Raw genomic sequence first — 24,028 nt, 5'->3', positions numbered from 1 at the left:
GCTGTAGCGAGAGAAAATGACTCTACTTCTCCCCTGATTTATTATATCAGCAACATTGTAAACATGAGTTTATGGTCTTGGTCTTCATCAAAACAGCACGATGGTCATTAAGTAAGTAATGGTGCATTAAGAGTCAAATAGACCATAAATGCTTTAGGGAACTGTAAATGAGAAACTTTCACGTTCCTCATCTCTTTTTTCTGTTCTTCTTTCCCTGGCTTATCAGCTGTTATAATGCCACACAGATTCAGTCTCTCCGTCTAGATGCAGCAGTGGAATGTTGTTGCGTTAACGGGACAGAATGCATTTTGAAAGAATACAGTAGTATGGAAGAGGATAGGGCCATGTGATTTAAAGGTGCTATTGACAGCATCCAGCCAAATAATTCTGAATAACGGCGAGTGTAATAATCAATGCATTCCGTTCCAAAACAAAATAACAAAAAACAAAAGAAATAGTACAGGGCCTCCTGTTTTGTTTTTCTGTTTTACAACCAAAATGGAATGGCAATTTTGGTTTCTTTTTTCTTTTGTTTGCATGATATTGTATTCCATTACCGGAAATGCAGTCTTGTGTTTGGGGAAATAAATATAGATGGAGTTGTCTTTTTGTCCACTTTGCGATCGTGAGTTTGCAGTTGGTTAGATGTAATGCCCGTTCTTATCGGCTGGACGATGCAGTGTTTCTCCAGGATGAGCAGAGCCAATATGGCATGCTTCATGGATATAAGAAGATGCATCTGAAATGCATTCAGGCTACTCTAGAGATCTGAGGTCTAGTGCACCTGTATACTCAAAAGACATTTCCTCACAATTGAGCGGAAATTACCTTTTAATTTATAAGAGACATTGATGACATGTTTTATACTTATACATTTACTTTTTTAAACTTGCCTTTATTTTGTTAGTTATTAAGTCTTTGCTCTGGATCCTTCCACTAAAATCACACAGACAGACGAAGCCCTGAAAATAAAAACGTCCGTTTGGCTTGTAGAACAGAAAAACAAAAACCAGAGGCCTTTGATTGATTTCCCTCTAAAATAATCTAAGCTCTTTTTTTTTATTTTACAATGCGGTTCCCTATTTGACATGAGAGGAACACCTTGTTCCTCCTCAGCTGCTGCTCCTGTGTCCGCTGGTTGGCAGATAAATAGCTCACAGACGAAAGTGCGTCTTGGTCTTCGCCACAGCACCACGCAGAGCTGGACTCCCCACACAGAGGAAAAAGAGCTTCCACCGAGACCTCTGTCTGGTGAGAGAAGGTACTGTTTTCTGCCTCACTGCTTTCACAGAATACCCGATAATCCAATTTAGAAAAGTCTTTTTAGCATTATAACCATTCAATATCGGTGTCAGGCTACAGACCAGCTATCTTAAAGAGAAAAGGCTATCATACAGTATAATGAATGTTTTTTAAATGAAGCTGTGGGAACTTGAAACATATTGAAAGCAGAATGTTTTGTTCATGGTTGATAATGTGATTACATGCATGTTTAATGGTTTGATAGTTACATTTACATTTAGGGCAGGCGCTTTTATCCAAAGCGACTTATAAATACATTAGTTGGAAGAAAGTTCAGTGTATAGCTATCAGTACAGTCAGGATTTCACAAGAACAAGTTTCAAGCACGCCCAATTGCTAAGTTAACCCGTAGCTGGTATACAACAGTGCTAAGATGCAAAGTGCAAAATACTAAAGTAAGTGCCACTTCATACAAACAAGGAATGAATACTACGTTTTTGTTGAGTTTATTTATGGGAGGGGGTGGGGTTATAGAGGGAGAAGGCTAAGCAGAGTCCAGGTGAACTCTGAACAACAGGGACTTTAGTCTCTAATGGAATATGGGGAGTGACTCATAGTTAATAGTTAATATTTTTATTTGAATGCTTTAGGACATGAACAAGTCACTTTTTAAGCACTTGTGCATAGACATTTGGTTATCTTTTTTATTCTTTTTATCATTTGGTTATTTTTCTTGCACACCAATCAAAGCAGTGTTTCTTTCTGGCTAAAACACTGCAGGTTTATTTGAATAGAAAAAGAACAAGCTGATAACAAATAACTTTGCTATTAACAGATATTGACAATAACTAATCAGGTTTATTACTCTGACACTGGTTAATCAAACTTCAATTCTGCAAAGAAAAGAGACGGTGTTTATTTGACCACTGGGTGGAGCCATAACACTTAGAATTCACATGAATGTGGCTTCGAACTGATGAAGACCTGATTGTCCATCAACTCGGCTGTGTGAAAGATGAAATGTAACAGGATCCTATTGTGTGCGCCTACATGTGTGTGTATGTGTGTGTGAGTGCGTGTGTGTGCACTCCACTAATTACAAAATATAACATGGAAAATAAATAAAAAGTACAAATTCACATTATTGAAAGACGTCTAACGTCTGCATAAAACGAGCAGTGGAGTAGCACTGTGGTGAACTGTAGAGAGCCAGAATGGGTAAAATTGAAAAAAAAAAAAGTTAAAATGACCAGGCGCGACCTGCTACTTACTGGCATGACAAATAGCATGTTGTACGCGAATGAGGTGAAATGTTTCATTGCTCGAGTTGAAATATTTCAATGCGAAGCCTAACAGCGGTGAGATTCTTCTCGTATCGTCACTCGTCAGTGAATCGGTAATGGAGGCAAACGCAGCGTAGCAGTCTGTGGTCTCCCGGTGCCGTGAGATAGTATCTTATGTTTCATACAGAGACCAAACCAAACTTTGAGTTCAAACCAGAGACTCCGTGGTACAAACAACAAGGTCGCTGCCGTAATTATGTCGATAACGCTATTTTCAGTGTTTACGGAGCAGCTATGGTGTTAGCATAGCCTAGCTCTGAGTGAGCCGAAAGCCATTGCCAAGATAAGCAAACGCAAGTTATTTGTGTATCGTCAAACTTAACAAACCATGACTTGGGAGTTTTTACCAATCATTGTTATTTTGGCGCACTCTTTTCCATAGATTGCAGTTAAATCACAACGTTGTTTTTTTATTTCGGAGCATTACCAATGCTGCTGAGCCGATCTCTGGCTTGCTATTCGGAGTGAATGCAGCTCTATGAGATTCACCGAGCGATAATGAATGTGACAGCCTATCACTTAAAGCCTACGACATGTCCACATTGCGTACCCGTGCATGTGCTCATGCATGAACCGTACCGTACTCAAATCCACCTCTTCCAATCATGCCAAGATTGAGGAAGCGTACCGTTTTAAAGTACGGAACTGAGCGCTCACACTGGCCAAACAATCTGGACATTAGGCTCAATTATGCTTGAGAGTGGTACGGTTGGCTCAGTCTGAGTGTGCCCTAACAGTCTCTCCCCCTCACGTCCCACCACTCGTGAGAACTACTAGCTACGTAGCTAACTAGCCAGCCATCGGTCTCTGGAGCTCCATCCGCTCTCTTCCCAGCTGCAACAACACTGACTTGTGTTGTCACCATAATAACTAATAACAATCACCATTTTTACTAGTACTAAGACATAAAAAGTTCAATGTTGATTTAACTCCCATTTCTGTCCGTGTAATGGTATTTCAGCAAGCAAGAAACCATGGCAACACCTAGAGAGCTGTTGGCGGCGTTGGAGGATTTGGCGGACGGAGAGTTTAAGAAGTTCAAATGGTTCCTGCAGCAGGATGACGTCTTGGAAGGCTTCCCAGTGATCCCAAGGAGCCAACTGGGGAACGCAGACAGAATGGACACCGTGGATGAGATTGTAGAGAACCACAACAAAAATGCAGTGGAGGTGGCCATTAAGGTTTTGAAGTTGATCAACAAGAATGACTTGGTGCAGCGTTTAACAAACATCAGCACAACATCCAAAGGTATGTGTTGGCATTTTTATTGTTTCTCACTGGAGAAAGTGATTAAAATATTCTCTGAATTAATTAAATGTATTGATTGTAATTTGGACAATGAACCCATGACTCCAACAAAAATCAATTACAAGACTACCAAATTAGTAATCTCAGTATATTTACTTACTTAATCCCCCTTTTCCCTCATGGTACATAAGGCCATAAGGCTCCTCCCCCACCCCAAAATGCTGGGCCTCTACCCCATTGGGTTCATCTCCCAGCACTCATCTGTCAGTTATGTGGTGATTTTTAGTCTTCTAATGTCTATAAGAAGACTATTAGGAATTAAAGTAATTATGAGTCTTTTAATATTTAGTCAGGCTGCTACTCTGCCTACTCAGGAATAGGTTGAATGGGTAGCATGGTTATAGAAATGCGTTTGCAGGGCTCCAGACAAACTTTTTACATTTTCTTTTAGGCACAGTGAAACATTTTCCCTGTGCCTTTTTGCCGTGCCCGCCCCTGCTGCATTGCAAATGAGAATAGTTGAAAAAACGACTTATAAAATGCCATTACACGCTTTTATGCTTGCAGTGCTGGCATGTGAAAATGTCCAAGGCTATATTTCAAAGTTTACTCCACATGTGAATATAGTACAGATGTGGAAATAACGACAGAGAGATGGTGATAGCAAAAAGGTAAAGGTTTCTCATGTTGTTACATTTTATAAACTTTTTGTCCCCACCCCCACTTCTTAAATGAATCCTTTAACCAGGGACAGGGGAGACAGGGGGTGGAGTGACTACCTTCGGCAATGCTGTCAGGTCTGCTCCTATTTCATGGCGGCATTTTTCTTGATGAAAAAACAATCAATAGTTGTCTTCCTTTATGATTGCTGGTATGTTTTAAGGTTGCAATGTCATGTGAGGAGTACAAGGTGCGCACAGAGACAGACCCTCTAAATGTAAAGCACACTGTTGCGACCAATGAAAACGTTCAGACACACAGATTTTTGCATGTCATTGCACTCTGGAGCCCTGGTTGGTGTCTATTTGGAAATGTTTGCATTGCGCCACTTAGAATTGATGCCATCTCTTTGTGTACTCTATTCAGAAGCTCTCACTGACTGCCAGCGTAAGCTCAAATCCAACCTGAGGAAGGAGTTTCAGCATTTGTTCGGGCAAACGACAAAATCTGGGAAGCAGATGTTGATGAATGAGATCTACACCGAGCTCTACGTCGCAGAGGAAAAGTCCGCAACAGCTTCCAACAATAGAGTTGATTTGGAAAACACCATCAACATAGAAGACCTCTTCGAACGCTTACCTGGTCAAGACGGATCAGTTAGAACATTGATGACAAAAGGAGTGGCTGGTATTGGGAAGACCGTCATGACACGGAAGTTTGCCCTGGATTGGGCAGAAGACAAAATCAACAACAACATCCAATTCATATTCCCTTTGACTTTTCGAGAGTTGAATTTGCTTCAGGAGAAAAAATTCAGCTGGGTAGAACTTCTTCATCACTTCTTTGCTGATACCAAAGAAACCGGAACATGTAGTTTTGATAAACTCCAGATTGTGTTCATCCTTGATGGTCTGAACGAGTGTCGGCTTCCTTTGGACTTTGCCAACAACGAGATCTTGATGGATCTTACAGACTCCGCTTCGGTGGACGTGCTGTTGACAAACCTCCTAATGGGGAAACTCTTCCCTTCTGCCAGCCTTTGGGTAACCACAACACCTGAGGCAGCCGATCAAATCCCTCCAGGATACATTCACATGGTGACAGAGGTGAGAGGCTTTACAGACCATAAGACGGATGAGTACTTCAGGAAGAGGTTCAGGAATAAGGAGCTGGCCAGCAGAATCATCACCCATGTCAAGGCATCACGCAGCCTCCATGTCATGTGCCACATCCCAATCCTCTGTTGGATCACTGCAACCGTTTTGGAGGATTTGTTGAAGACCAATGATGGGGGAGACCTGCCGAAGACCTTGACTAATATGTATATCCATTTTCTTTTAGATCAGTGCAAAGTGGCGAATGACAAATGTCATGGAAGAACTGAGACACATCTACTCTGGAACACCGAGACCAGCAACATGATTTTCTCTCTGGGAAAACTGGCTTTTGAGCAGCTGAGGAAAAGGAACCTGATCTTCTATGAAGCAGATCTGGTAGAGTGCTGCGTTGACGTCAGAGCAGCCTCCGTCTACTCAGGCGTGTTCATGCAGATCTTTAAAGAGGGCCACGGGCAGAACCAGGACAAACGTTTCTGCTTCGTCCACTCAAGCTTTCAGGAGTTTCTGGCTGCTGTTCATGTCACTGTGTCCTGTGTCAACTCTGGTGTCAACCTCTTGTCAGAAGAACTATCAACCTCCCAACAGTCTGCTCTCATCCCAGGGCAATCTGCAGTACAACACCTATTTCAGAGTGCAGGCAACAAGGCTTTACAGAGTCTAAATGGACATCTGGACTTGTTCCTCCGCTTCCTCGTTGGCCTCTCACTTCAGACCAATCAAGCACTTCTTCAAGACCTGTTAAAGCAATCAGGTAGCAGCGAACACAGCAATCAGGACAAAGTCCATTACATCAAGACGATGATCAGGAAGAATCCCTCTCCAGAGCGATGCATCAACCTGTTTCACTGTCTCAATGAGCTGCATGACTGTTCTCTCGTAGAGGAGATCCAGCAGTACCTCAGCTGTCTGTCCACAGACAAATTGTCAGGTGGTCAGTGGTCAGCTCTGGTCTTCGTCTTACTGTCATCAGTGAGCAATTTGGACGTGTTTGACCTGAAGAAGTTCTCTGCTTCAGAGGAAGGTCTTCTGAGGTTGCTGCCAGTGCTTCAAGCCTCCCGGACATCTCTGTGGGTGTACAACTTACTGTACATATTCAGCACTGTAAATCATATATTTTAGGTCCTTGTTCATTCTTTCTGCTGATTTATTTTTTTCAGGTTGAGTGGCTGTAAGCTGTCCCTGAGAAGTTGCAATGCTCTGGCCTCAGCTCTCAGTTCCCCGGTCTCCAATCTGAGAGAGTTGGACCTGAGTCACAACGTGATGAGTTCAGAACTCCAGGAGATCCTAGGTGGCTTAACGTGCCCACAATGTAGACTGGAAACTCTCAGGTCTGCTTGTTTCATTTATTTCTTGAGTCAAACTCAGAGTCAAGCAGAGGAGGTTTGCACAGTTATGGATATAATGAAAAGTTAGCACGACCCATAGCGTCACTATGGTCAATTTCTTTCAGAAACATGGCAAGTTGAAATATACTGGAATTTTCGTTTAATGGCACCTCAATGATGTTATGATAAGGTTATGATGGAATGATTCTAACAATATGTGAATGTTCAGCACCAGCATAATAAAGATTTATGGAAGAAAGAGATGAACGGGACACAATCAAAATGAATAAAAAGCAACTTCTGTGAATAGGAAGTGTGTCTGACTGCATTGAGTCACAACTTACTTTTAAACAGGCATGTCCATCTTCACAATTTCTGCTTCTCCAGGCTGAATGGCTGTAACCTGACATCCGTGAGTGGTAAAGCGCTGTCCTCAGTCCTCAGGTGCCAGTTGTCCAGTCTTAGAGAGCTGGACCTCGCTTACAACGACCTGCAGGACGGAGGAGTACAGCAGCTCTCTGTGGGATTGCGAAGTGTAAACTGTCGACTTGAAATGCTCAGGTCAGCAGGCTTTGTTATTAACCACAACCACCTCTGCGCCTCACCTGGCCTAGATTACGCCTGGTTAAATGGAAAGTTGCTGTTTTTCTGAATGCCATATTTGGTTCCCAGCTTAATTGGCTGCAGGCTGACATGGAAAGGCTGTGACCCTGTGGGCTTTTTCCTGAACTCCCAGTCCTCTGGTCTGAGACAGCTGGACCTGAGTATGAACAACCTGCAGGATTCAGGCGTGCTGGTATTTAGTCCTGCACTGTTGAGTCCACACTGTAAACTGGAAATTCTCAGGTCAGCTGCTTCCTGTACTAATCATTATTTGGTCTATGAATGACACCATACATTGTAAGTCATTTTGTGTGCAATAAGATCGTAGGTAGTTCCTCGGTACCAGTCGGGATATGTACGAATTTAAAATCTTGATTTAGTCAGTTAAATTTAATTCTGTTTGTGTGTAAAATTAAACGTCATTCAGGAGTAGTTACAGGTTGGGGGGGGGGGGTGCACATTGTGAAATCGAGCCAAATTGCGAAAAGGTAAACAATTATTGGCTTAACACGGGGCTCAAAAGAGAATACCTACATGAACCTCCCATTACATCAGTCTTTTTTCAGCCCTCTCAAGAGTATCTATCTTCCATACAGTGGCATATTTTTAGAGTTAAACAGGATTGAAGGGGACATAACGTTGATTATATGGTTGAAAAGATTAGTTCACCACCTTCTCTCTTTTGAGAAGTTGCATGCATGTAATCTTCATCTTTATACACAGTGAATTTGGTGTCGTGGCCTTTTTGCTTTCCATTTCCAGCATCCACTAATTAAATTGTTTTTTATTCTTCTTCAGGCTAAGTGCTTGTAACCTGTCAGAACAGAGCTGTGAAACACTGGCCTCGGTCCTCACCTTCCAGACCTCCAGCTTGAGAGAGCTGGACCTGAATAAAAATAACCTGCTGGATTCAGGAGTAAAGCTTCTTTCTGCTGGACTGGAGAATCCACACTGTAACCTGGAAGCTCTCAGGTCAGCAGAGTAAAATATGATCTATTATAATTAAATCTTATCTTTAGATACGTGGATGTTTTTCATTGATTATTATCCAGGTTGAGTGAATGTCAGCTGTCAGAGAGAAGCTGTGAAGCTCTGGCCTCAGCGATCAGCTCCCAGACATCTAGTTTGAAAGAGCTGGACCTTAACAGCAACGACCTGAAGGATCCAGGAGTGAAGCTTCTGTCTGCCGGACTTGAGAGTCCTCAATGTAGACTGGAAACCCTCAGGTTAGAACTGACTTAAAAGCTCTAACATGACTCCAGACCAGCTGTAGTATAGATTGTTGTTACTGCCTCTTAAATGTTCGTTCACACCAAACACGATGCAAATGAGATGAATACGCTAAATTTGCATCATTTGCTTTTTCGGGTTATTTGAAATGTTTCAACTGGAGTGAAAAAATGACTGGGATGCGGAAGCCTATCAGCATTAAGATTCCCCTCCTCAGAAATGGAGACTAAACACAATGTAGCGGTCTGAGCTCACCGAGAGCTCTACGATAGAACCTCACATTAGTACAGTGACCGAGCCAGAGTATGTGGAGAAACCAGAGACTGTCTATGGTACAAACCACGAGGTCGCTGCGATATGTATGTCTATATGATGTCATTTTAAGTGTTAATAGAGCAGATACAGGACATTTTTGGGACAGGACTTTTGGTTTGGTATGTAATAGTATGCCCCGTTACCCAAACAGCGTTTTGTGTCTAATCCTTGCACAGGCAGAACAGAAATTCTGGAGCAAATTTTACCCAGAAAATTGAAGTTCAGAACATTTCAAAGATTTAATTAAGGAAGAGTCCTTCTCCTCACAGCGTTCAGGCTCCTCCCACGACAGATTCACACCAGGACGATGTAATAACTAATGTTATAGTGTTTATTGATGTGTTTTAATGCCAACAGGCCAGTATTTGAGTGCTTAAACTTAAACTTAACTGTTGAATGTTAATAATTTTCTAAATAAATTAATCAAAATGTTATTTCTGCATTTTCCTGGTCTTCTGAAAACATACCGAACCTTGAATTCTGTGTACCGTTACACCACAAACAACAGTGAGGACCTGCATAGTCAAAACAACAGTTGACTATTGATCAATGTTCACAGGTTGTCAGGCTGTCAGGTCACACGGAGGGCTGTGCTTCTTTGGCCTCAGCTCTGAGGTCCAACCCCTCCCATCTGAGAGAGCTGGACCTGAGCTACAACCACCCAGGCGATGCAGGAGTGATGCTCCTCCGTGATGGACTGGAGGATCCACAGTGGAGACTGGACACTTTAAAGTATTTTTCATAGAGGGCTGAGAGCGTACAGTCTTATATGATAGAATTTGAAAGGGACAGTGTGTAAGATTTTGCGGCATCTGGCCTTGTGGTTCCAACTAACCAGGGGCGTTTAAAGAGGGTCTATGGGCTCCAGGCAAAAGTGATCTCGGGGGCCCAACCAGCCAAGTAAACCCCCTTTACTTTAGGCCTCTGGGTAAAAAGGCAAAAGGCTGTCTCTAGACATTCTAAGCTAATGAAAACACAATGATTCTTAGTTTCAGGTAATTGTACACTAATGAAAATAGTGAAAATAAGAGTATTATATTCTCATTATAGATCCCCTGAAATGCACACTGTACCTTTTAAGGCTTAAGTATGTTTATTACTTCTAGGGTATTGAGCTTAAAGAAAATCGGCAAATGGTAAAATGATCATCTAAACTGTCACACTGTTGGTGCGGTCAGGGTTATAAGTGATGGAAATATTTTCAAAAACTACTACAATTAGACCCATTGCATTGTAATGCTAAAGTTGAGCGGAGATTTCAGGCTAAATATCCTTCTTATCAAGATGATTTTCGGACATGATATTCATGTCCGAAAATCATCTTGATTAGAAGGATATTTAGTATTTTGTGAAATGTTGTGATTTCAGTGTGGTGTTTATTATGTTGTGTTTTACACCAGAGGGCCGCCATAGATTATGCTATTCTTGCTTTATTCTTTCAGAGTGGACCATGGCGGGATGCAGAGATTAAAATCTGGTCTACGGAAGTGTAAGTATATGTTTTTATTGGAATAAGGCTCTCATAAAGTCCACCATCGAAATCTGAGTTGTGGAAGCATCACAATGTCTGGTTGTTGCTTGTTCAGTTGTCAGAATCGATATTCCGATAGGGCTTCACGGTTTTGGAATCAAACTTACTTTTTTCTGCAATATATTTTGAACACATAAGGGAATTCTCAACCTAAATGATGAGCATTTTAAAGTTAAATGCATACATTTTGATGCACTTTGAGGAATAAATTAAGAGGCTAGATCTAGAATTGTGTTCTCTGATAAAATATGTATTCAAAACTCAGTGGTTGTATTGATAAGAAAGCAAATAAGTCACACTCATAAAGCATGGGTAACGAGACTCTGTGTTTCAAGAGGGGTTGCTTGGGTTCAGGCCCCTCCCACTCCGGACAGTCTGTCACGAAACTCCCCACAAGTCAGTTAGAACCAAAGAAGCCTTCAAAACCTCAAGCAAGTCTTTCAACAGGCAGAACCCTCATCATCACTTCATCACGTGGACATGAATTGTCCATCCATCCATTTTCTACCACGGGGGGGCTGACATGTAGAGACAAACAACCATTCACACTCACATTCACACCTACGGACAATTTAGATCATCAATTAACCTATCCCCATCCTGCATGTCTTTGGACTGTGGGAGGAAGCCGGAGAACCCGGAGAGATATTTGCTTATTGTAATTCCTTGAAATGTAACTTTAAAAAAAAAGATTTTTACAACACTGATCTAATACCACACTGTTCAAAAATATTTACTGGTAAATCTCAGGCAACTTTTAGAGAGAATCCCACTCCCATGGTTGTTCCCAAACTCTTTATATGAGTAACAGGACTCAAAATAATTAGAATTAGAAAATATATGGAATATATATATATATTGGTGTCCATCCTAATAGCACGAAGGGACTTAGCATATTAAGTACATTGAGATTGTCATTCTCAGTAACAGTTACAATATCATTAAATATAAAGAAAAGAAAACGAGAGAACTTACTTTACCTTGGCCTTCAGAAGACTTAGATGATGCAAATTTCTCTGAATATGTGACTTGTTTAAGTTTTCACATACTTCAGAGGGGGGAATGTGTTAGGGTAACAGGACGTGAAAAACCTCTCACATCTCATGTGTAATTTAATGAAAATATTATTGATTTATATTTCTGCAGTCCTGGGTACAGAAAAGCCCCCATTTGTCAGTAGTTAACATCTTCACACCAGAATCCAGATGGATCCAGATCCAGTAAGGTTGCTGCTCGGGGTGCTGCTATGCCGCTTGTCTACGTCAGATCCACCTGTCGCTCCTCCGCAGTCCAAATATGGTCACTTCCTTTTACTAGTTGCAAAAATGCCAAGATGGCAATGACCAAAACGTAGTCAAAACTAATCGGCACCATGACTTCGCCAAGTTCTTATGTATAGAGTATGGTTTCCTGATCACTGATCATCATCATTATTGCTGTTGACACATATTAAAAGTGTCTATAACAAGTACGTTCTGTTTCATGTCTCTATCAGATGCCTGTGAACTGACACTGGACCCAAACACAGCGCACAGATGCCTCATACTGTCTGAGAACAACACACGTGTGACGTACGTGGAGGAGGAACAGCCTTATCAATATCATCCAGAGAGATTTGATTACTTCAAACAGCTGCTGTGTGGAACTGGGTTGACTGGTCGCTGTTACTGGGAAGTTGAGATTAAGGGACAGTGTTACATATCTGTGGCTTACAGAGGAATCGGCAGGAGAGGAGATGGTAATGATTGCAAGCTAGGAGGGAATGTCAAGTCCTGGGCTGTGTGCGGTAATAATCTTTGGCACAATCACATAGGAACATGCTTACGTTACAAAAACACTCCCAGATCAGCAGTGTATCTGGACTGGCCTGCTGGGACTCTGTCCTTCTACACAATCTCTGCTGACACACTGACACACGTCTACACAGTCTACTGCAGATTCACCGAACCCCTCTATCCCGGGTTTAGCTTTCAGTATAATTTGGAACCCCACATGGACATGACTCAGACAGGATCCTCACTGTCTCTGTGTCAGATAGATGAGAGAACATCTGACAGACACAATTAGACAGAATTTTGACTCTAACAGGATGTTAAATTGCTCTGTGTAGTTATGTGCTTCAGTATTTCTCCTGTTGGTCATCTCTCTCCTCTGACAGAGCAGAGCCCCCCACACACAGAGAGACACATTCTCACACTAATGCATCACATAACACAGATTGGTCAGTGTCACCAACCTTCAAACTACCCCTCTAGCATTAGTTCTACTTGTGTCAGTGACTGCCTATCAGTATCCACTCCTTACATGCATAGTGTCTTTTCAAAATAAATTCTGTCTTCACAGGAAGTTAGGTTTTGGCAACAGAACAACTTTACTATTTTTAGAGAGAGAGCATTTTGATCCCTGATACGTGACTGTCAGAACAAAATGTCAATGTTGACTTTTAGTTTTGCATGGGACATGAGCAGGGTTCTCCTGGATGAAAGTGTGTGTTTCTTTAACCCACCCTCCCTGTGTGAACTATCTGGCACCTTATACTATGTGCAGTTACCATATTGCCATTACTGGGGGCATTGCATACCCACTAGGGGTGTAACGATCTATCGATCTAGATCGATATATCAATTTAATGATCAAACAATGTCATCGATGCAAAGGGTAGACATCGATCGATATCGGCCCGCGCGCTTATATTTGGAAATTCCATGGCACATCTGTGACCCTGTTCTACGCGCACCTCCTTCCGAAATGAAAGACAGTCGGCGAGCAGGAAGTGTCAGCAGCTAGCCAGCGCCAGACAGATGGCGAGCAGTCAATAAAAAAGACAATGAAGAAATATATTCCTCTCGTGGGAATAAAGAAGAAAAGACGAGTCAACAGAAAAAGCTCATGCCATATGCAAACAATGCCGTTACGAGATCAAATACTCACGACGATCCTCACAGTGCAGCTTAAATAAAAACATGGCATTGACACTCATGCAAGCACAGTGTCAAATGACACTGTCTGCACGCCAGCTGTGACCAGCTTTTCTTTACTGTCTACAACTTTAAAAGGCCGCAGTGAAGAAAAGAAGGTCTATTTTTATTCAAAAGAAAATATTGTTTTTCACTTCAATGCCTGGAATAGTTCAATAATACAAATTTAAAAATATGTTTTTGCTGCTTTTGTGACTTGATATAATGTAACTGATTTTGCTCGATGGGCATATCGTCTCGTATCATATTGTGCAGACATGCCACAGCGACAGGATTGTGTGGATGTGTTTACTTGTGCTTTAGAACGTAACCGCCGTTAAACAATCAGAAAACATTTTATTCTCATTAAGTGACCTATTTTTTATTTACTCTGATTCACTGATTTTTCCTGCTGGCGCCGTCTCTCTCTCTCTCTGGCTTGTTGAGTCGAGGAGGCGGGGCTTACTTTGAATGCTGTATGTTTACGATCATGCTACAGCTCTGTTATAGTAAACAAAGTCAGAAATGATGCAATGAGATAAATGTACACTTGATTACATGCATAGCTCCCTACCGATGAATCAGTCAGGGGATTTGAATCCAGCGCGGGAATGGCGGACTCTGCCACTAACGATGACAGCTAGGGAGGAAATTAAAGAAAACAAATTGTTGATCATACATATTTTTAAAACTGGGATTTGATTTCATGAAAATCTTAATGATTTTAACTTTGAGTGTCAGGACTCATTATGCATGCTGCCCTGCTGACCCGGCTCTATGTGTCCCTCCTGTTCTAGGATTGGATCACATTTGTGCATTTTTTATCAAAACATCTGCCATATGAGTAAATCTTGGGGACTAATACTGAAATAATTAATGAATGTTTCTTTTTGTAAAATTTTCAAAGGAAATCAATATAAATGCTAAAGACCATCTCAGTGGCAAATGCAGCCTCTGTGTTCCCCCTATCCACCTTAAATACATAATTACTATGCTTTGTATGTAGAAAAGAAACAAGGTAAAATCAAATTAAACATGCTGTTGTAGTGATTATCAGTGCAGTTATGAAATATACGTGACATAGCCTACTGCAATTACAATGATTACTATATAACTGTATTTGATATTAAAAGACAACTGCAAAATCCTTCAATAGAATCATGTTTTATTTGCAAAATGTAGGTGAATTTGTTTCCAACAACCTGTTGCAGCATATGTTATGAAAAATTATTCAACTTTTTATAGAAATCAGTATTGCAATAACATTAGTGTAATGCAATAACATACAATTTCACTCTGATCCTCAATTTGGTGTCCAGACTAATGAGTTCCACCCCTGATTCTCCCTCTTCTGCTTGTTTACTGCTAAAATATCACCTATCTACAGTCCCAAACCTGAATCACCTACAGTCTCCAGACCTGAATAACCTACAGTCCCCAGACCTGAATCACCTAGCTACAGTCCCAAACCTGAATCACATAGCAACAGTCCCAAGACTAAACACTTAACTCCTCTGGTATGATATGCTTTAGAGATATTTCTTCAGAACAGTCCACTGCCTTGCTTGGCTTGAAGGCTCACTTTTTCTCTTTCTCAACTTTCTCAACGCAGAGGTGGTTCTGGCTGTTAATACTCCATTCTTAACCCAGGTGAGCTTGATTCATATGTTATGACACAGTCCTTAGTTATCTTGTGTTAGGCTATGGGAGGAAGACATCCATGGTGGCAGTTTAGGCACAGATAGGCCTGTTTAGGATAACCGGGATTATTTTTATTACCACCTTAACACTTTAAAATCATGCTATAGCTCAAAAATGTAAAAAAAAATATTAGCATCATTTGATATTGAATTGCTTTCTAGAAGCTAGTTAGCTTTGTTTATACCTTATTGGAGCTCCCAGACAAAAGCCTCAGGCAAATCTGCGTTGGCCCACAAATCGGTGCTCGATTCCAGATAGCATGCCCAGTGTCAGGATCTATCAGGGACCTACAGCCAAACAGAGTGCTGGACCTGCGTTGAGGGGAAACCCAGAAGGGTCAGATGTCACCGTAGAGAGGCTAAGACACGCCACTTCCTGTGGACAACCATGCAAGCTTAATTCAGGCAAAGAAAATGTACAGTAGCAAATCATTTTTTTAATCCCGTTTGAATTGTGGCATGAATAACGCATATGATGTGTATCATTTTGCAAATCATGAAAGTCACATTTTATATTATAACTGTTGAGAAAGTAAAAATACGTAATTAGACGCCACACATAAAAGTCACATAAGTGACATCGATCTAAAGCTATGAAGCCTGTGTGATTCATACCGTGATGTGCCGACACTAACAGGTTAGGAGTCACTGGTAAAACACGTCAGGAAAAATAACGTTACTTTTTTGATGGGACATAACTAAGTTATGTAGCTAGCTAGCCAGCAAGCAAGGCTAACATTTATGACAAAATGTGACTTTCTCGACTTGTTAAATGATCTTTTAAATTGATAAAAATCATATGTGTAATTCATGTTACTAGTGTGGAAGAAAACTCTTCAGGTCCAATTCTGTGGCTGGTTCAGATGAGGTTTAATCATTGACAGTGGAAAAAGGCAGTCACAGCGCTGCCATAAAATCCTTTCTAACGAGTGTGGGGCCAGTCAAGAGTTTTATACAGTTTACAGAGAACATGGAGGAAGGTGTGATGAGTGGATTTGCATTGATTCAATACACGACTGCTTCCGAGAGGAAGAGACTTCAGTCAAAGGTGTGGCTGCTCTCGGGCCAGACTGGTTTCTTTACACAATGTCACAACAGTGGCCATTCATCAGGCCTTGATCAGTCATGTTAGAAAAGGATGTTTCGGAGTCGTTCCAGGAAGGGGGAAAGACCAAAATGATAACAAAAGTTAACCACAATCAAATCAGAGCAGCAGGACATTTGATGAGTACAAGAGAAAGGAATATTAGGATGAGATTAAAATAAAACTGAAGTAACACATTTTCTTCTACAAAATACAAATTGAATAAAAAAAGTGAACTTGTCTCACATAATTGTTTTCCCGAATTAAGGTCCCAGGGGGACACCAGAAGGGGCGTGACTGAGGCTATCTATAGGAATTTAACTGTTTGTGTTGCATTTGCAACATTGCCCAAAGTTGTTGGTGTTGCACCTTCTTGGATATTTGCATGAATAAACATAACACTTTAAGTGAACACATGTGCTGATTGTTATAAGAATTTTGTATGACCTCATGTCTTAAAGCTTCTTTGTTTAGGTTACAACCTTGAGGGCCTCGTTAACTTTAGGATCCTTGATAAGTTGTACGACCTTGGCATCCTCGTTGACCTAGGGGGGGCCCATGTCTTCAAGCATGTGTTGAACTGTTAATAACTTTAGTATCCCCACTGCTGACCTAAAAACCCTAAAGCCATATCTTAAAGTGACTAATTGTTAGCAGGGGCCTTGTGTACATGATGTCTTGTTCTACACGAAGATTAACTGTCAATGAAGCATTATCTCCTGAACCCTTAAAAGACTCAAGTCATAACACTGATTTGAGCACTTTCTCTGTAGCATCCTCATACGTTGTTGCATTGTAACTGCTCCTCTTGTACAAGATTAAAGTCCGACGTCGACTTTATTTCTCTGTCTCTGATCTCCTCCTTGGTTGATTTGTCTGTTCACGAAGAAATTCTTTTAACACTGATGACATTATCAACTAACGCCAAACCATTTCACGTGTTTTCATGTCAAAATGTAGTTTGGAGCCTTCATCGGGTTCCTACTGGGGACAGGTCTTGTAGGGTGTCACCCCCTGTCTAGCTAGCTGACTTTAAGATCGAGTTGGTAGAAATGATTTGCGTTAATATAACATGAAGCAATGAGCAAGCTTAGTTAGTGCCACTCATTTAGATAGCTGACTTTGGTCTAGGATGCCAAATCTTGAATTTCCTTCGGGATCAATAAAGTATATCTATCTATCTCTATCTAAACTTCAGATTTTTTTCTGTCTGCCTTCAACAGATAACGTTACTGACAAACACGTTTTTCAACATTTGTTGGGAGGGTTGTTTTGACTGTCAGCATTGTCTTGGGGAGGTTAGTAGATAGCAGGTAACTGGAGGAAGTTGTTTAGTGTTTTGCATACTCAACAAGAGTGGAGCGGTGAGAACAGCAAATGGTAAGAACTGACCTTTCTATAATATTTCCATCATTTGAAAATGATAATTTTGCCACCTATAGTAGCACTCTCAGTAATATTACACATTGTACCTGCTATAAAGTGTACATTGGTGTGATAGTAACAGCTGTTTCTGATTCTCTCTAATTATTCCAAAGTGATTTATAGTTTGCACATTATTTAGGTCTGAACATTTTTTTCTTTGTCTTACTGGATTCTTCATTGAATGATCGTGACAGGCCACCATACCAATGTTTCTCCTTCTTTTTCTGTGTACATTTAGTATGAATTTGAATCTTGCTGATGTTTTAATCCTGGTGTTAGATAAAGGGCTCTCTTGTTTGCATTCATTTCCCTGGCAGCTATCGACCTGCACTGTGCGTGTTATGAAATTAAAGTTAGTATAATAGAAAGTTGTTGGCCATATTTCAGGGGAAAGTGTTGAGCCAGTCTGCTGTTTGTTCTGTTGGAAATCCTCTTTAATGGCACAGATATTGTCCCCAGTCACACTCAAATATTATGTCCAAGTTTAGAAACAATCTGATGAAATATGGAGGAATGCTCGCTTCAATGCCTCATACATCTCAGGAAAGTAATAACTAATGATAAAGAGAAGAGGCCTATAGTGACACAGTGGAGGGACCCCCTATTACATATTGTATAAAATTGTGTTGTTTATTAACTGGTCAATAATAATGTGTAGTGCAGCTTATAGTGCCATGTCTAAAATAACTGTAATTATGTATGTTTACAATGCTAAGGCATGACAATAATAATTGTTGACAGAATCATATATTTATAGAACATATTTTAATTCTATTTTGGCATTTCTACATCACATTCACCTCATAACATTGAATAAATAGGAGATTTATATCTGCTCATATAGGTTGTATTCATGTTAATGTGTATTTTTGGACATATTTAAATTTTTGGAAGAAATAAAGCTTGGGATCAAATCATTTTGGGGACTCCCTGCAGTAACTCTGAAGGATTTAATGATCTGAAATATTTCTGTCCCCGGGGGAAATTGGGTTAAATTTACATTACAGACATTTCGGTGGTTTATTTATTCATGTTTATTCATGTTAACATTATGCCAGTATTGCGGTGCCTTAACTGTTAAAGCCAATGAGCAGCTGCTGAATGTTTATGATTTTCGAAATTAATTAACCAAAAAGGTTATTTTCTGCCATACCATTACCCTGTTATTTAGTCTTATCACCAGTAGCATACCGTGGGGTTTCAGTCAGGGCCTTCAGTAAAAAAACCACACACACAACCACAAAAAAATACACTGTCATGCACTAGGTTTATGCACTAACGCCAATGAGACAGTTGATCTTCAACCACCACAGCGCACAGGCACACCACTGTGCATCATAACATCTTTAGGCTACTGCAGCATCACTACCAGATATTCCGTTATTATTCCATATTCTGTTTGCGCAACTTCAACGGATTCAATGAAGTAAAGCGACAATATTAGTGCACCACCTTCACTTCAATAACAAAATTAAACATTAGTAGGGCCTATATGCCAAATATTTTACAAGAGCGATTCCAGCCAGAAGGTGTAGCCTAGTTGAGAGCCAGTTATTAAGCGGCATCCGCATCCAACTCAGCATCGTATTCTGATAGCAGAGAGAGTAATTCCAAGTAATTATCTTGATTCAGGGACTCTTTCCCCTCGTCGTGTCCTCTGAAAGACAATTCTTGCTGTACCAAAACTATGACATCAATGAGGCGCTTCAGAATGTCCCGGTTCTTTTTCACCCTCTCGTTGTGCAGGCTCATCTCTCGTCTCCGCTGCTCATCCAGCTACAAATCGACCCTGGACTCACCAAAGGTCTTCAAATGTACCTCCGCTATAAGGTGGCGCTCGGATGCCTGATGTTTGATAGCTGCCTTGGTGAAGCTATTTAGGCTGTTAAAACCCGTGCTGTTCCATGCTCCCACACTGGTATTAGAAAACAAACAGGGTCAGCAAAATAGCTTGTTCCGCTCGGTGCTAGCTGTTAGCCAGTCATAGCGGTCGTAGTTACCCTCAGTGAAGTGCCGCACAAAACCTTTTCATTTCTGTCTTCTCTCCATACGAGCGCCTTGAAAAAGGCACACAAAGGAGATCGGAAACAGGATCGATAGGTGGTGTGAAGGCAGCGGCCATAGCTTAGTTCACTCACAATGCTCTAAAAAACCCGCCAAAGGTTCAAACTTCATTGATGACATCAGCGCCAGACACATCGCTGGGCCACTGGGGCGTTCTGTCACTATGCATCAAAATTTGATTGGCTGATGACACACGTCAGTCAAAGTTATAACCAAATAGGAAATGGCAGCTTCAACGCAAGGCTAGCAATACTACTAGAGCAGGTCCATGGAGCTGTGATGCATTTAAAGACATATGGAAAATCCAACTCAGCTTCACAAAAATAACCATATTCTTTCTGCAAATATAATCGTAACAGACTGAAAAAGTAATTAAATTCAAACACGTTCAGACACATTAATTTAATTATGAAAAAAATGCTTGTGTTCATTTTGACATGGCCAGCAGAGAAGGCCCTGCTGTCCCTGACAGCCCACCACTGCTTATCACCTGGGAATAAGAAGTGTTGTATTTTCTTTACCTTAGAATAAGCCATTTACATCTACATATGGAGTGGGTCCATTTTGAAGAATGCCATATGTCTACAGGAGCCCAGAACAGACAAACCCAGCACTGGCTCTAGATAGGGCCTTTCATATTTTGCGTTTAATAATTTTAGATAGATGGATAGATCTTTATTTTCATGTTATAAAACCAAACTTTGTTAGGAGCATCTCTAGTCTCTAGTTTGCAGCTAGAATTACAAATATAAAAATGTATGAGAATATAAATATGAAAACGCAGCAGCTATTGCACAATTGTTGAGTCTGTGTTGCAGTAAGTCTGTTGCAATGAGTGAGTCAGGGGGGAGGATATCTGTGTGTGTGTGTGTGTGTGTGTGTGTGTGTGTGTGTGTGATGATTTCTGCAGCTTGTCCACAGCTCTGGGGTAAAAAGCTGTTCCGCAGCCTGCTTGTGCGTGTGCTGGCGTTCTTAGTCTCCCTGAGAGGAGGGTGGAGAAGAGGGGCTTTCCTGGGATGTGAGGGGTCGGATGTTGTTGGCCCGTGTGAGTAGACTGTTCGATTGGATGTCGCTCAGGTTGGGGAGGGGGGAGCGGTCCTCGCGGCGCGCTCCAGGTCCTGCAGTGATGGACGTTCATCAGCAGTTTCTGGGGAAGCCTGTTGGGTGTCAGGGTCCTCGGGAAGAACAGTCTCTGCTGGGCCTTCTTGGTGATGCTGGAGGAGTTCAGGCTCCAGGTCAGGTCCTCAACGATGTGCATGGCTAGGAACTGGAAACTGGAGACCCTCTCCACCACCTCTCCTTTGATGCACAGACCGTAGTGGTGTGTTTTTTTCATTATTATTCCTTTTGTTTTCTCTGTGTTCATGATGAGGTCAGTGTATGGACCTCCTCCCTGAATGGTTGTGTCGTCTGCACATTTGATGAGTGAGTTGTGAGAGGGAGTGCAGTCATGTGTGAAGAGGCGGTAGAGGATTGGGCTGAGAACGCAGCCTTGGGGAACACCAGTTGCTTGTAGTCCTGCTTTGCTGATTGTACAGTATGCCTCTGTGTAGGTTGGCCCTGGCCCTCCTGTGTCTTTGTCTCTTGATCTCAGGTGTGTCATTCAGTCATCAAGTCTTGAATGTAACCTGAGCTGGAATTAACTTTGTGTCATTTTAAAACACAAAGCAAAACACACACACACACCCACACACACACACACACTCACACACACACACACACACACACACACACACACACACACACACACACACACACACACTCTCTCTCTCTTTCTTAGACTATTCATTTATTTGTCTGTCATCCATCAAACTGAGTTTTGTCCTCTTTTCGGGTTTGTCTGTTTTAACACTGAGGATGGTGATTGTATAATGAATTGAAATACTACAGGTATCAATGTAAGTAAGCATCAATATGAACTCAATGTTTTGACAATGCTCTGCTAAATTTAACTATCTTGAAATGAAATGATGCACCGTGTTTCCTTCTTCAGGGCTGGTTTGCTGGCAGGAATCTGGCCGTCTCCCAGGTAACCACCAAGTACTTCCTGTGGGTGGACGACGACTTTGTGTTTACGGAGCAGACGAAGATAGAGAAGTTGGTGGAGGTGATGGAGGCGGTCCCTGAACTGGATGTGGTGAGAATGAAATGGCTCAGGTCTGAGGGGGTGTACTGGGGGGTTTACTGGAATAAAAAGTATAAAAACTTCTCTTGCAAACAGCGCTGTTCATCCTCCTGTGCACCTGTTTGTACAACTACAATGTGTCAACTGGATCCTATCCCAGCATGCATTGGGCAATATTGACCGGTAGTGAGTTAAAATCCTGGTTCTCTGGTCTCTCTGTTCTGACAGGTCGGCGGGGCGGTACAAAGGAACCAGTTTTATTTCTCTCTCATCTATGAGGAAGGAGATGAAATGGATGGCGGCTGCCTGCACAGGAAGTCTAATGGGAAGTTCCACTCACTTCCTGGCTACCCACAATGCTCTCTGGCCAGCGGGGTGGTCAACTTCTTCCTGGCTCGTACACATTCTGTACAACGGGTGGGATTTGACCCTAAGCTGCAGAGGGTGGCGCACTCGGGTAAGTCTAGACCCAGACAAAGTTTGGAGTCCAAGTCGACGTTGTTCCAGTTTGTCTAAAAGGGTAAATGTCTGTTTCTGGCTCTAGAGTTCTTCATGGATGGCCTGGGTTCCTTGATGGTTGCCACGTGTAATCACGTGTCCATTGGCCATCAACCCAGAATGGTCCACAAAAAGGACGAAGACCGCTACAACCAATTCAGACACCCTGCAAAGAGTGACACAGAGTTAAAACTGCAGCTTCACTTCTTCAAAAACTACCTAAAGTGTGTCGCCTATGGATAGAAGACCACTAGAGGACATTGGTCATCGCTCTCAGGTATCCGTAGCGAGGATTCCTCACTCCGGGGCCAGTGTTTCCGGCGCACCGCGGCCTGACTGGGACGTTTGGTGAGGGGCTGGACTCCCTGCAGAGAGCTGCTTTTTTACCATTACATTATTTTGTATAGTTTTGTTAAAGTTAAGCTTCCCCATATTTTCTATGGCCTGTTATGTCAAAAAAAAATATTATTCAGTTAATAGTTATTCACACCATGAAAACGTCTCCACATGCTGGCACGCAATCAGATCTCAGTGGGACAGTGGCTTACCACCAAGAACAGGAGAATGTTGTACAGTCTGTTGTGTATGTCTCCATTGTAATGTAAGAATGCATGTTTGTCTTGTGTAACGGTTCAGAGGTAAGTATGTTGATGATATTTTACTATTAGACCAGTATCAGTAAGATCCAGGAACGACTGCAGAGCCTGAAAGCCTGTGTCAGCAGAGATACCACACACACACACACAACTGGATGGTTTGAATTCAAATGTATTGTACACAAAACAATAAACATAAAGTTACAGACCCTGCCTACCTAAGCCGGCTTCCTAGTGTGCACATATACACAATAAATGGGCCCAAAATAAATGAAATAAAATAAATAAACTTTAAATAAAGTGTCCTCTTTGGAGGTTTCCTCAAAGAAAATTAGGAGTAAAGTTCCATGTGCACTGCTCCTTTACGGAAAGAAGCAAAGGTCTCTTGTGTATGAGTGTGTGTTCTTGTAATATCTGTGTTCGAACTACCCGGGTAGATTTTTTTTGAGTGTCAATCTTATCTGTCTGTGAATGAAGGGGGAATCGATGATGCTGTGTTCTGCAGAGGAATCCTGCGGCTGGCCACACCGCGTTGCTAGTTCCTCCACAGTCAAACCTTCACTTTAACTGGCTCGCCACTGAACACCAAGTTCAGGTCCCGATCGACTCGGTCTGGGTAAAAAAACAATCGGAGCTAAAGCCCGCTAACAGAGGCGTTCCGTTCCACCTGAATGTTCACACGTTTCGCCCGGGAGTTCTCAGTTGGTGAACTGGGTGCTCTCAGGCAATAGGCGAATTCGACTTGATGTAGCCGCCTGCAGCGCGCTACCTAACGTGATGTATTGTGGGTTGAAAGCGATGCATGATGGCTAGAATTGTGTCCGACTTAGCAGCCGACTGCAAAGACGTCACAGGGTCGCGACCATATCACGTGACCCAAAACATCGCGGGAACAAGTTTGTAAGAGGCGCTTCTTGCGGCGCTTGGCAGCGCGGTCTACGGTGGCTGCAACTGGCTTGTCCAC

The 24,028-nt window shown here is 41.8% G+C and overlaps 3 protein-coding genes across 3 annotated transcripts in view; all 3 read left to right on the top strand.

Moving 5' to 3' along the window:
- Positions 1-14,642, top strand: part of LOC311031623 (NACHT, LRR and PYD domains-containing protein 3-like) — a 52,725-nt gene extending 38,083 nt beyond the window's left edge. The window contains exon 10 of the mRNA XM_084037995.1: positions 12,627-14,642. Within this exon, the coding sequence (XP_083894121.1) occupies positions 12,627-12,628 (2 nt within the window). The 3' untranslated portion in view covers positions 12,629-14,642. The remainder of the gene's footprint in view (positions 1-12,626) is intronic.
- Positions 1,132-12,622, top strand: LOC311031411 (NLR family CARD domain-containing protein 3-like; the record flags this gene model as incomplete). Its single annotated transcript, XM_084037724.1, is given in 9 exon segments — positions 1,132-1,261; positions 3,547-3,833; positions 4,923-6,678; positions 8,338-8,511; positions 8,592-8,765; positions 9,644-9,663; positions 9,666-9,816; positions 10,527-10,573; positions 12,111-12,622. Coding segments are annotated over 8 exon segments (3,108 nt in total), but the record flags the coding sequence as incomplete, so codon positions are not given.
- A 6,218-nt stretch (positions 14,643-20,860) lies between the features above and the next one.
- LOC311031631 (beta-1,4 N-acetylgalactosaminyltransferase 2-like) lies at positions 20,861-23,314 on the top strand. The gene is made up of 4 exons (XM_084038026.1): positions 20,861-20,890; positions 21,839-21,982; positions 22,199-22,427; positions 22,515-23,314. The coding sequence occupies exons 1-4, from the start codon at positions 20,876-20,878 to the stop codon at positions 22,709-22,711; spliced, it is 585 nt and encodes a 194-aa protein (XP_083894152.1). The 5' UTR covers positions 20,861-20,875; the 3' UTR covers positions 22,712-23,314.
- The last annotated feature ends 714 nt before the right edge of the window (positions 23,315-24,028 follow it).

This window comes from Eutrigla gurnardus (genome assembly GCF_963514095.1).
Source record: "Eutrigla gurnardus genome assembly, chromosome: 20".
Taxonomy (NCBI): Eukaryota; Metazoa; Chordata; class Actinopteri; order Perciformes; family Triglidae; genus Eutrigla; species Eutrigla gurnardus.
This window is presented reverse-complemented; position numbering and strand designations above follow the sequence as displayed.